The 14462-nt window shown below is 37.2% G+C and overlaps 1 protein-coding gene across 1 annotated transcript in view; it reads left to right on the forward strand.

The window, feature by feature from the left end:
• The window catches only part of PPP1R12B (protein phosphatase 1 regulatory subunit 12B), a 245413-nt gene that overhangs the window by 106431 nt on the left and 124520 nt on the right, over window positions 1-14462 (forward strand). The window contains 1 exon segment of the mRNA XM_017896485.1: window positions 2724-2906. Within this exon segment, the coding sequence (XP_017751974.1) occupies window positions 2724-2906 (183 nt within the window).

Here is a 14462-nt window from a genome sequence, read left to right on the forward strand (position 1 = left end):
TATATATATTTTTTTTTTTTTTTGAGATGGAGTCTCACTGTATCACTCAAGCTGGAGTGCAGTGGTGCAGTTTTAGTTCACTGCAACCTTCACCTCCCAGGCTTGAGCTATTCTCCTGCCTCAGCCTCCCGAGTAGCTGGGACTACAGGTGCATGCCAACACACCCGGCTAATTTTTTCTATTTTTAGTAGAGACGGGGTTTTACCATGTTAGCCAGAATGAGGATGATCTTGATCTCCTGACCTCATGATCCGCCCGCCTTGGCCTCCCAAAGTGCTAAGATTACAGGCGTGAGCCACTGTGCCTGTCCATATTACTGTATTTTACATATATAATATTACATATTATATAATAATACTATATTGCTATTACTATAACTATGAAGAGCTGCAACTGAGAGAAAATAATTACAACTGCAATTTGTTGGACCCCATTATGTGACAGGCATTTGGTTAGGTATTATATTGGGATTTAGTTTGCTTACATGTAACAATAAATCTAAATAGTAGTGGCTTAAATAAGATAAAGTTTTTTTTTTCTTGCACTTAAGAAAGTCCAGAAATATGCAGAGCTGGCTCGGTAGCTCCACAGTCATTAAAGGATCCAGGTTCTCTCTTCTCCACAGTTCTTGCATCATGGCTGCCATTTCCATGGGTGGCTTCATGGTCCAGAATAACTGCTGTATCTATCATGGCTGTACTCTAGGGAAGAAGAACGAGGAAAGAAGGAAGCAGACAAAGAAAAAATGCCTCTGAACTGAGAGTTTTCCCAGAAGTACTAGTTGTCTGCATATGTCTTATTGGGTACCTCTAGTGGCCAGGAGACTTTGAGAAGTGTGTACTTTAACTAGGTATATTGCTGCCGTCAATAATAAAGGGATTCAGTTCATAAAGAAGAAAGGGACAATGGATATGGGTTAGATAACTAGCTGTCTCATGCATACATATATCATCTATTCTCTTATAATGAGCCACCTATTATATAAAGTATTATTTTATAGGTGAGGAAACTTGGACCAAAAGGTTAATCATCTGCCCAAGGTCACACAGCCAGTGAGGAACTGAGGTGGGATTTAAACCCAGATTTGTACATTTCAAAGCTCTTATCTATTTTGTCACTGTTTGTTTCTGCTGAGTTTATATTTTATTCTGGGTACTATTTTAGGTGTCCTGCAGACATTATTTTATTTAATCATTAGAAGAACCCTGTATTTTAAGGTGCCACTATCTCTATTTTATCAATGAAGAAGAGATCAGAGAGTCTACATTTAAGCAAATGTTGTGTTTCCAAAGCCCATATTTATTCTACCCCATTGCATATCCTCTGATCTCTGCTCTAGGGCTGTTCTTATTCTAACAATCTACTTGTAAAATTACACTGCATTTCAAAATAATAGTAAAAGTCCTATTATGTAATTTAATAAAATAAAATCCTTGGCATTTCAACAGCATAAGAAATTACAGTGAGACCAAAACATGTTATTAACCTAAAAAGAACCTCAAGTAAGGTTTGATTAAGTGTAATTTTTTATAGCTGTGTGTCTAGCTAATTTTATTAGTACTTCCTATAGATTCTTATCTTGTAAGTCTGAGGAATTTTTTGCCTTTTCTTTTTTTTATTTAAAAATGACTATAAAGTTTCACCTTTTTTGTAGTCATTAATTGCTTCTGAAGAATTAGCATGTGTTTTTTAGATATTACTTCTATCTGTTAAAATATTCTGCTTTTATGTTTTATCTAGGTACCATATTTATATTTTTATATTTTTATTATTTTTTTCAAGCTTGTAATGTGATTATTTGGAAGTAAGCTTAGAGCTACCTGTGAACATTTCTGCTAATAATTGTGAGTGGGTGAAAAAAATAGATTTTTAATATTTGTGCTTTTCATTGCTTTCTCCATCTCTGTATCAGTTGTGGACCTCTGTTACCCCAGCAACAGCTGTGACATCACAAATGATAGCTTTTTGGGTGGAGAGCCAATGGTTGCTCTCAACTCTTTGTTAAGAAACAAAGATCTTGTTTTCATGTAAATGAGTTTAATTATACAGCTTGCTGTTGAAAAGTCTGTAGTTAAGGATACTTATAGAATCTGGTTTGGTTTTTGTTTCAATCTCTCACTTTTGCAGTTATGAATATAGAAAGGCATTTGGTTAAATGGAAAGAGAGAACAGTTACTGAACTAGGTGAGGGAGAACTAAGCACACTGAGGCTGTAGTATCAGTTGTCTCTGGATAATCCAAGAAGATGGTCATCAAATCTAGGCTGAGGACTACCACAAAGACTCCCACTGCCAAGAATTAAGGAACAGGTAGAGACTAATATCGTAAGTGACTTTAATGTCTTTTTCTTGTGTAGAGAGGCCCTGTCTCTGTGTGCATGTGTGGAGACCAGATGTTACTGGGGAGTCATTTAAAACACTCTTGCATATGTCACTGTCTTGCCTTTGTGCCATAGCTAATGATTTTTGTTAAAACGAAATCTCAGGCACACACACACACATACAAGTCTCATAAAATGTAACTCTTCAGGCAAAGGATGTCAGACTAAACGTGTAATTATACTATTCCAAACGGTAAGAGCTCAAAATTAAAAATCCAACAAACAACATCAGAGCAAGATTTCCTAGATGAACCACTCTTTAATCCTTCTGTCTCTGTGCCAGTGCTTTGTTGTATAGCATGCCTAACCATTTCCTTTCTGCTTGTATCTGTTTTTATTTCAGGACTCCTCACAAATCCCAGGCTGACTCGACAGCAGAGAAAACAGCAGACAATGTCTTTTCTAGCACCCCGCTCTGTGTGATCACCAATCACTCTCTGCCTAGCACTGCCAATGGGGTTACAGCTACTCCTGTACTCTCCATTACTGGAACAGATTCGTCTGTGGAAGCCAGGGAGAAGAGGAGGTATGTTGAGTTACTGATTTCATTTGTGGGGCTCTGCTTTGAGGTACAAGATAAAGGAATGGGCATAAAGTGCTTTTCCCAATTTCAAATACATTTATGAAAATGTACCTTTTTTTGTTTGTTTGTTTGTTTTTGAGATGGAGCCTTGCTCTGTCACCCAACCTGGAGTGCAGTGACACCATCTCGGCTCACTGCAACCTCCTCCTCCTGGGTTCAAGCGATTCTCCTGCCTCAGCCTCCCGAGTAGCTGGGACTACAGGCATGTGTCACCATGCCCAGCTAATTTTTTTGTCTTTTTAGTAGAGACAGGGTTTCACCATATTAGCCAGGATGGTCTCGATCTCCTGACCTCATAATCCATCCACTTCGGCCTCTCAAAGTGCTGGGATTACAAGGCTGAGCCACTGTGCCCAGCCTGAAAATACATCTTTAAATTATTGTTCTGTCTTTTGCCTCTGAGCAGTCAGTTTTTGGTGACTCAATTATTTATGATTATTTAGCATAGACACTTATGCCGTTATGGATTTAGGCATATCTTTTTTCTGTTTGTCTTGTGATAGAGACAATTGTTAGGCATTATTTCACCATTTTGTAATGGAGAACCTGTGAAGCACAGAGAAGGATCTTTTGTTTTGTTACAGATAGTCTATGTTGACTTCTCTGGCAGCAAAGAAAGGGAGCAGTATGACACAAGGCTCAAAGAAATAGAACTAGGATATAAACTTTTGATTACTTTGAGAAGAATACCAGAAAAAGAAGTGAATAGTATGTGATGATATGGTAGAAGAATAGTGACTAGGTATTCTGTAATTTCCTTAGAGAGAAGTTCAGAGAACATTGTGAATTGACATAAAAGATATTTAAGGTAGAAGCTACGAAGAACTTTTTGATTGCCAGCGTTAAGAGAAACCTTGGAAAATGTGATCAAGCAAGAATGGGTCATTTTCTCCTACTTGAGGAAGTATTAAAAATAGAATGTACCGCATTTGGGAGTTTCAAATGTACTTAAAGACTAAGGCTATAATGATCCCTTGTTAAGATTAGACCAGGTGAAATCTTATCAAAATTTAGATTTCAGTTTGACTTCATATTATTTTGAATATCCAAAGGAAGGAGCTTTTATATTTGTGTGTATTTAGAGACTGTCTTTTCTCCAATGTATGTTCTTGGCACCTTTGTCAAAAATGAGTTCACTGTAGATATATGGATTTATTTCCGAGTTCTCTACTCTGTTCCATTGGTCTGTGTGTCTGTTTTTATGTCAGAACTATGCTGTTTTGGTTATAATAGCTTTGTGGTATAATTTGAAGTCAGGTAATGTTATTCCAGTTTTGTTCTTTTTGCTTAGGGTGGCTTTGCTATTCTGGGTCTTTTGTAGTTCCATATGAATTTTAGGATTGTTTTTTCTGTTTCTGTGAAGAATAGCATTAGTATTTTGATAGGGATTGCATTGAATCTGGAAATTGCTTTGGGCAGTATGGATGTTTTAACAATATTGATTCTTCCAGTCCATGAATATGGAATATCTTTATTTGTGTGCTATTTAATTTCTTACACCCGTGTTTTATAGTTTTCATTGTAAAGATCTTTTAGTTATTTGATTAATTCCTAGATATTTTGTTTTATTTGTAACTATTGCAAATGGATTTACTTTCTTGATTTCTTTTCAGATTGTTCACTCTTGGCAAATAAAATGCTACTGACTTTTGTATGTTGATTTTAAATTCTGCAACTTTATTGAATTTTTCAGTTCTAATAGTTTTTTTGGTAGAGTCTTTAGGTTTTTCCAAATATAAGATTATATATCTGTAAACAAGGGTATTTTGACTTCTTCCTTTCCAATTTGGATGTCATGTATTACTCTTTCTCTCTCTTCTTTTTTTTTTTTTAATTTTTGTAATAGAGATGGGGTCTCACTGGGTTGCCCAAGCTGGTCTCAAACTCCTGGACTCAAGACATTTTCCCACCTCTGGCTTCCGAAATGCTAGAATTACAGGCGTGAGCCACCGTGCGCAACCTATTACTTTCTCTTGTCTGATTGCTCTAAGTAGGACTTTAGCACTATATTGAATAACAGTGGTTGAAAGTGGACATCCTTTTCTTGTTTCAGATCTTAGAGGAAAGGCTTTCTGTTTTTCCCTATTCAGTATGATAATAGCTGTGGGTTTGTCATATATGGCTTTTAGTGTGTTGAAGTATGTTCCTTCTATACCCAGTTTTTTGAGGGTTTTTATCATGAAAGGATGTTGAATTTTATCAAATGCTATTTCAGCATCAATTGAAATGATCATAGGGTTCTTATCTTTCATTCTGTCAATATGATATGTCATACTGAATGATTTGTGTATCTTTGAACCATCCTTGCATCCCTGGGATAACTCTCACTTGGTCATGATGAATTATCTTTTTAATGTGTTGTTGAACTTGGTTTGCTAGTATTGGCCTGTAGTTTTCTTTTTTTAATGTGTCTTGTCTGATTTGGTATCAAGGTAATGTTGGCCTCATCAGGTGAGTTTGGAAGTATTCCTTCCTTTTCTGTTTTTCAGAATAGTTTGAGTAAGATTGGTACTAATTCTTCTTTAAGTGTTTGGTAAAATTCAGCAGCGAAGCCATCAGTTCCCATGTGAGTGTGTGTATATGTGTAGTAAGTATAAAAGATACAAATTAAACAAGATACAAGATACAATACAAATAGAACTTTTTATGTTTGCTTATTATAATAAGGACAGCTCTAATGTGTCTATTATAAAGACTTTTTTTTAATAAAGACACATTTTGAGAAGGAAGTTAAGGGAGATGTTGAGTTGGAAAATAGTGTTTTTCTTCTTTTCTTTTCCTTCCTTCCTTTTTTCTTTTTTGTTTTTTTTTTGTTTGTTTGTTTTTCATTTCTTTACATAAAATGGCAGGAAACTCATTTTTTGGGCTAACAGGTTTCAGAGCCAGTAACTGTCTTTTTAAAATTGGTCTCCAGCCAAGGAAACAGTAATAAATCAATCTTGAATAGTAAATACTTATATACTTAATAGCTCAAATATAATTTAGATACTATTAGTTTCACCTAGAAACGAAATACAAAAGTAATCTTTTCATTAGCTGACAAAAATTCTCTTTAAAAAATCTTTCTGAGCTGAGAGAAGTAAAATGAGTTAAATTCATCATTAAGACCTCGATGCCAGAAAGGATGGGGATATCAGGTTATTTATAAAACTGCATTATTAAATACCTTGTTGCATGAACTGTTATTTGGAGAAACTTAGTTTTACTGCCTTCTGGAAATGTTGTAACCTACAATCAATAAGATAGTACCTGTAACAGAGACCAGATATGTGAATCACAAAGTTAAATCAAAATATTAGTGAATTATGAGTTGAATGTGGTACATCAAGTACAGGTCAAGATAAGTGTATTTTAGGAATGGCACAAGATAAGTAAGTAGGGAGATGTTAGATGTAGACTGGTTGGACTCATTCACTGGATATGTTCTAGCATTCATTCATCTTCAAAATACTTATTGAATATTTTAAAGTACCTATTGCCAGGTGCTATGAGAAGCCTGGGTGATACATCAGTGAACCAGACAAATATGATGTGAGCCTTTGTGAAACAAATATGCTAGTGAAAAAGAAAAATGTAAATAATCATATTTGTGTAATATATTATAAAGTAGTAGTATGAGTTGTTACAACAGTGTCTTACCGAAGATCTGCCGACAGAAGACTTCCCTTCTTGGCCAGGTATGGTAGCTCACACCTGTAACCTTGGCATTTTGGGAGGCCAAGTTGGGAGGATCAGTTGAGACCAAGAGCTCAAGACCAGCCTGGGCAACATAGCAAGACCCCATGTCTACACAAATAAAATTAACGGGGTGGTGGCATACGCTCCCAGCTGCTTGAGAGCCTGAGATGGGAAGGGCTCTTGAGCCCTGGAGTTTGAGGCTACCATGAACTATGATAACACCACTGTGCTCCAGCCTCGACCACAGAGCACAACCCTGTCTCTTTAAAAAAAAAAAAAAGATTTCCCTTCTCCTGGAGGATGAAAGAAGGCTCTCATGAAGGTATGATACTGCTCAACCTGAGATCTGCTGGTTAAGTAATAGCTAAGTGAAGAGAAGGGAATGGGCATTCCAAACAAAAGGTCTGGCAATTGAAAAGACACTAAGGTGAAAAGGCACTTGATCTTTTGGAGAAACTGAGAGAAGGCATTGTGACTAAGAGTAGAGAATGAGGGGGAAAGGTCTAGGATGAAGCTTGAGGAGTGGGTAGAAGCTATATACATATATACATATATAGAGAGAGAGAATTCACATACCATACAATTTACTCATTTAAAGTATACAATGCAGTGGTTTTTAGTATATTCAAAGATATGTGGAACCATCATCACAGTAAATTACAGAACATTTTCATCATCTTAGAGAGAAATCCTGTACCCTGTAGCTATCCCTCACAGTCTCCTCATTCTCCCTGGGCCTAAGCAACCACTGATCTACTTTTTGTCTATGGATTTGCTTATTTTGGACATTTTGTATAAATGGGATAAAAATACAGTCTTTTGTGACTGACTTATTTTACTTAATATAATGTTTTCGAGGTTCATCCATGTGATAGCATGTATCAGTACTGTATTCCTTTACATGGGTGAATAATATTCCGTCATATAGATAATGCCACATTTTGTTTGTCCATTCATAAGTCAATGGACACTTGAGTTGTTTCTACCTTTTAGTTATTATGCATAATGTTACCATGAGCATTTGTGAGAAGTTTTTGTGTGGACATATGGTTTCATTTCTCTTGATTATATACCTAGGAGTAGAATTTCTGGGTCATATGCCACTAGAAGATTTTAAGCAAAAAGTACCATGACCTGACCTATAGTTTTTAAAGTTCTGGCTTTTAAACTCTGGCTGCAGTATTACATATGAATTGGATGAGGAAAAATAGACAAGAATGGATGTGAGATGACCAGTAAGGAAACCATTGCAGAAGAAAGGCTCATGAGAGAGAACAGTGGCTTGCACTAAGATAATGGTAGAAGAGATACAGAAAAGTGTGAATGATCTTGGCCAGGCACTGACTCATGTCTGTAATCCCAGCACTTTGGGGGGCTGAGGGAGGGTGGATCACTTGAGGTCAGGAGTTCTAGACCAGCCTGGCCAACACAGTACAATCCCATCTCTAGTAAAAATACAAAAATTAGCCAGGAGTGGTGGCACACACCTGTAATCCCAGTTACTCGGGAGGCTGAGGCAGTAGAATTGCTTGAGCCTGGGAAGTGGAGGTTGCAGTGAGCTGATCATGCCAGTGCACTCCAGCCTGGGCCACAGAACAACAATCCGTCTCAAAAAAAAAAAAAGAAAGAAAGAAATGTGAATGGTTTCAAAATATGTTTAGGAGGATGATTCCAACATGGTAGATGGAACTTGTAAGGCTCCCTTGCCCATTATAAACAGAGATTCATAGTTGAATTCAGAAGAATGATAGGGAACTCTCACGTGACAAAAGTGAAGAGTACTCAAAATCCAGAGTAGTTTGAGTGACCCAGGGTTGGTGTCAGACCTTTATGTAGATCATAAGGTCTGGATGCTCAGATTTTAATGCCATGTGTGTGTAGAAAGCATGGCTTTGGGCCTACTAAGGCTGTGAGCTGTAACCAAGAAACTATATATCAAGCTAGAAATCTCGAAGGGCTGCCTAGTTCATGAAAAGGGTACTTAGCCCATAACTCAAGGAAGTGGCAAGGAAGGAAATCTATACAAGGATCATGGTAGTGGCAGACAACTCATTTGTGAGAAATTTTCACTATTCATATAGCTTAGAAATCCCAGAAGTCAAGGATTTAATACAGAAACTGTGTCTGTACCCTTGAAACTCTGGGGCCCTGGCACAAGTAAATTCAAAACCACCTTGAAGGAACACATCTGCAACCCAGAGTAAAAAACTGTAAACTGTAAAAACAGTTTGAACCAAAGATGAATTCACATAAAACATAAACACTGAAGATCACCATGAGGGAGAGTTCTGTGATAAACTCATAGATGCAGACTAACATGTAATAAAAGTATTTAATGCAGAAAGAAACCTCAGACTATATTGGAATAGGTAACAAGAATTACAGTTGACTAGCAGTAGTGAAGATAGACACACGTATAGCAAGAGTTTGGTAAATGAATCAGGAATGGTTTTTAAAGTATAAGATTTTGCAAAATAGTATTATCTATATAGAATCTTGTTTAAATGGGAACCCACATATATAAAGCACCTAACAACCACTTATTGAGAGACTGCCGTGTGCCAGGCACAGAGACATTAAGGATACAAGACCAAAGAAAACATTTTTTTTTGGCCAGGCGCAGTAGCTTACACCTGTAATCCCAGCACTTTGGGAGGCCGAGGTGGGCGAACTACTTGAGGTCTGGAGTTCAAGACCAGCCCGACCAACATGGCGACACACCTTCTCTACTTAAAAAATACAAAAAATTAGCTGGACGTGGTGACATGTGCCTGTAATCCCAGCTTCTAAGGAGGCTGAGGCAGGAGAATCACTTGAACCTGGGACGCAAAGCTTGCAGTGAGCTGAGATTGCACCATTGAACTCCAGTCTGGGCGACAGAGTGAAACTTGGTCTCAAAAAAAAAAAAGAAAAAAGAAAAAATAGAAAACATTTTTTCTGCCCTTGAGGATATAAGTATTATGGGAAGGCAAACAAGTACATCAAATATTATTGTACAGTTGTTAAGTGCTGTGGTAAAGATATGTATAGATTGCTATGAGAGCATAGAGAAGGGGAATCTCAATTAGGTTGAATAGGGTGACAAGGAAGGCCTACCAGAGGAGGTAACTGGAGTTGAATTTTGAAAGGCAACTGTAAGTTAACTATAAGTAGTAATAGGAGGATGGTATTTGAGAGGAAACATAAGAAATTCAAGAAACAAACAAGTTCGGAATGCCTGAAGCTGGGAGAAGGTGAGGCGAGGTTAGCATTTCTGAAAGTGTCTTTTGTGGAATAGATTTAGATGAAGAAAAAAAAAAGTATGCTGTGGCCAAATGAATTTGGGAACAATGGATTAAACAAAATTAGATAGGATCACTCAAAAGCCTTCTTAGGGTCATTCCTCTCTGGGGAGTGGGGAGAGTGGGACATGGGAGTGGTTAGGGGATTTGCAGCATTTTCCAAATTTCTGAGTCCATCTAGTAGTTTTGTTTTGTTTTTCAAAGAAACCCAAGACTGGTATTCCACTGGAGAAGCTTTGGAAATTGTCAAACTAGAGAGTTAGGCAGGAACCAAATCATGTAGATTTTTGTCTGTACTGTGCTAAGAAATTTGAATTTCTAGTCTTGAAGCTATGGAATACAATTGAGGGATTTCCAGCAGGGGAATGACTTGATCAAATAAAACATATCATTTAAGGCTTTACAGAATTAAAGCCATTTCATTTCTCTGGCTAGACAAGCATAAACTGAAAGAAAAAAAAATCAGATGTTTTGAAAACAGCTAAATTTTCCTTCTGAAAGAGCATGCTGGATGCTAATTCTCCGCTTGAAGCTGCAGCTTTCTCTGTAATCAGCTCATTGTGGAAGGATTTTAACTCCTACTGGGAAACCTTAATAAAAGCCTGAAGCCTGTGTTCACAGGTCCAATTTCAAACAAGTAGTGAGCATTGGGATAAATGGGGCTTTAAAACTGGCCACAGCTAGACCTGAGTAGTAGAAGGTTCTCTCTCAGAAATAATCTCCATTTGCAGTGTAATTAGAGCACTTCAGTTTGGGAGTGGGTTTTACCATTAAGTTGCACAACTGGCTCTCCTTTTCTGAGAATGTTTTATCTTAAGAGGGAATAAGTGGGTATGTGCATAACAATTGGCCAGTGATCAGTCTCAGCTTTACACTCTTGTGCTAACAGTTCTTTACGCAGTTTGTTAACTACAGATATGTTGCTAAATGAACAAAGCTAGATATAAAAGAATACATTATGATATCAAATAGTAATAAACATGGAAATGTTAATATTGGATTTTTGGGTCTATTATGGATACTTTTATTTTATTTTTTCTGTATTTTCCAAAGTTCCAAAATGATAAAGGATTATGTTATAATGGGGCAGAGGGAGCAGGAGGGCATGAAGGAAAATTAATTATAGGGACAACAGTCCTTCTTATAAGGTAAGTCTGTGAAGAAGGCCGTGATCATTGAAGAGTAAATATAATAGAGATTCAAGTTTTGCAGGATTCTAGATAGTTTATGGTTTTGCATACATAACTCAGTGCAGAACTTCTAAAACAGTTTATTCCTTTTGAGAAGGGCATAATCTTGAATTTGTGAAGTTCCTTTTTTTCCCCCCTGAAAAGTTCAAGTGTGCTTGAATATATTCTCTTTATAAGATGGAAAGGACTAGAACATATGCTCCCTATTTTACAAATGGGAATGCTGAGGCCCTAAGAGCATAGAGTCATTTGCTTAATATCACATTTTGAGTTAGAGGCATAGTAGAGACTATCACCTAAGCCTTCTTTTCCTCCTTATTGAATTCACTGAGCATTTCTTCTATTGAATTTAAGTATTATCCATTCAGAATAAAGGTTTTGATTCAGGGGCCAGTCCACAGCTCAGAATGCAACAGTCTCTATCTTTAGGGCATTCTGATAACTGCCATTCAGTCTTTGGATTGCTTGTGAGAACTATAGAAACAAGGTCATCTGATTATAAAGGGACTGATTTGACAGGATAGAAATGGCAAGTGGCAAGCTGTTGGCAGATAGCTCTGCAGAAATACCAGGGCCAGGCAGCAGCTGTCACAATAGTGTAGTGATTGGGTTCATTTTCCTTAGCAACAAAATGTAAACAATTCCCATTGCTAATATTAGAGTCTAATAGTGTCTGCCTTTGATTCTTTTGTTTCTCCTTTAGCTTTTTCTCTCTCGCCCAACCCTGAATTTTACATTTTTTTTATGGTGCTCTTTCTTTTCTTTGTAGAAATGGTTAAAAATAGTTTTTCTCCACAATAAACTAAAATTGTCTGTCCCAAATAGCTCACATTACATATGACTGCTTGGTCAACATACAGTGAGTACTGGCTGAGTCATATATACCACACTTACCGACCTTCTTCAGTTCCTTGGGGTCTTTATAAGCTAGGTACTTGTACCTACTCATGTGAAGCTGTCAGCAGATTAATTTGGCATCATCTTTGGAATGTTTAAAATTTAAACCAAGAATTTAAACTCTGAGTTATGGTTTTTAAAAGTCATTTGATTTGTTCCTCTGTGTCCAAGCTGAAGACTGGCAGTTGTCAATTCAAAAAGGTACTCTAGAAAAGAGGTTCCACAAACAACTCCAATCTTTCTCCATTTTTGTTCTAAAGTGTTTAGTTGTCTAAACGTCTGCAGCCATGCTGCCACTACCAAGTTTTTTCTCTACTGAAAGAAATAAGCTCTCTCTTACTAAGTATGAATATTGAACAAGAAGAGAGTGAAACGTATGTAGCAGTAGGTACATTTTCACTATATTACCATTCTGGAGGTCTCTGGATTGCTTATAGAATTAGGATTATGCTGTGGGACTTTGAACAATTCTGGAATAGAAAGAAAAAAGGCGATTCTGTTAGTGCTGTGGCCCTAATCCTTAGGTAGCAGAATGACAAGAGGCTTCACCAGGCTGAATATACCTTACAAACAAACTGCTTTCAGTGTCATATGGCACTTCTATGTAATTTTTTTCAGAATATGTCTCTTTGAAATAGTAGTGATGATATGTTGCTGCCTGAGAGATGAGGCTACCCCTAGATAACTGTGAATGGCTGGACTTAGTGGGAAATGCACAGGATTGATTTAAGAGTTCAGTTCAAATGGGGCGTGGTGGCTGATACCTGTAATCCTAGCTTCTTGAGAGGCTGAGGCAGGAGGATCACTTGATGCTGGGAACTCAAGGCCAGCCTGGGCAATATAGTGAGACCCCCATCTCTTTAAAAAAAAAAAAAAAAAAAAGAAGAGTCCAGTTCAGCCTCTTGTATGTGTGATTTTGGTTAAATAAATCAAGTTCCGTTTCTGACTCTTTCCTCATGTGTCAAAAAGGGATAATGCTTACCTTGTTTGTGTGTATATGAAGATTAGAAATAATTTACGAGTAACCTAGATTTTCCCAAACCTATCTCATAAAGTTACTGTGAGGATCAAATGAGACAGACTATGTGAACGTGCTTTGCAAACTACAAAATAGTTTAGAGATATATATGACAATTTTATATGTCATTACCAGTGAAATGCTTTTTTGACTTTCATTAAGATCCATTCCTAGCTTCTCCAGAGCCAATACATTTGGAAATAAGATCCACCCCAAAATGCTAAATGTTAATACCATTTTAGATTTTAGGTTGTTTTATTTAATTTTTAAACCCTACATGCTATAGGGATTCCATATCTCAAGTTTAGGAGACTTAATTTTTAAATTTAAGCTCACTTGTCCTGCCTCTGATCTCCTTACCAATTATTTATAATATCATACATTATTTTCTGCAGCCCTAAGGGAAAATCTCCATTGTGGTGCCACAGTAAGTGGCAGCCATACACAGTTAGCTTCTTATGCCTTTTTCCCCTCACCAAGCAGTGTCCAGGAATCTAAGCACTTGAACATTTATTTGAGGCAACAGCTAGTGAGCTGAATGTGATAATGGTAGCAGTTGACCCTTGCAGGAAAGTTCGAGCCTGGGCCTCCTAGCCCAGTGATATTCTTTATGCTAAAAATGTTAGTAATTCCCTCCCACAGATTCCTTTCCTGCCTAATTTAGTGAGGTCAATTTCTGATGTTTCGCAAACAAGTACACTCCATACTATGCAGTAGTGGATATTTTTGATACTAGGGTGAGCATGTTTTAAAATTGGTTATAGTGATGATTGCATAAATCTGAACATACTAAAAATCTTTAAATGGTACACCTAATGGGTATGTGAATTATGTCTCAATAAAGCTGTTTAAAAATAACATTAGTACGGTTTATCTCCACCAAACAGTTCTGGGAAGGGAGGCCTGGATGGTGTCTACTAAGAGTTAAAGCAATGAGATGTAGAGCCTTGAATAAAAGAGTCTATTTTCTTTTTTGCATATTTCTGTTGCTAAACATGGCTGTTGCCAACACCATCTCACTTCATTTTCTAGAGACAAGGGCATTTGTCATGCAGTTTCTCAGCCCACCACTTAACAGTTCAGGAGTGGAAGCTTAAAGTGTTTTCCCCTCCCCCTCAGGACATGTGCATTTAGAAGAAAGGACGAGAGTCCATTTCCTTATGTAGCAGAACCTCTGGTAGTCCTATCCCAATTCCCAGCCACTTCAGAGTGAAGACAGTCACCCAACACCTGCTACTAAAAGCCCTTATCAGTCATGTTTTTGAGGTTAATCTCCTTCTGATAAAGTGGTTCATTTTTCAGAGCTGTGAATACTGGTGACATGTAGGAGGGACCAAAATTTTGAGCCCTCATTCAACCCTCCCTTCTGTTTTATCAGTTGATTTTCCCATGTTAGAAAAGGACAGTTGCTGGTACAATCTCATAAAATGGGCTC

Source organism: Rhinopithecus bieti, unplaced genomic scaffold (assembly GCF_001698545.2).
Source record: "Rhinopithecus bieti isolate Rb0 unplaced genomic scaffold, ASM169854v2 scaffold_24392, whole genome shotgun sequence".
In the NCBI taxonomy this organism is placed as follows: domain Eukaryota; kingdom Metazoa; phylum Chordata; class Mammalia; order Primates; family Cercopithecidae; genus Rhinopithecus; species Rhinopithecus bieti.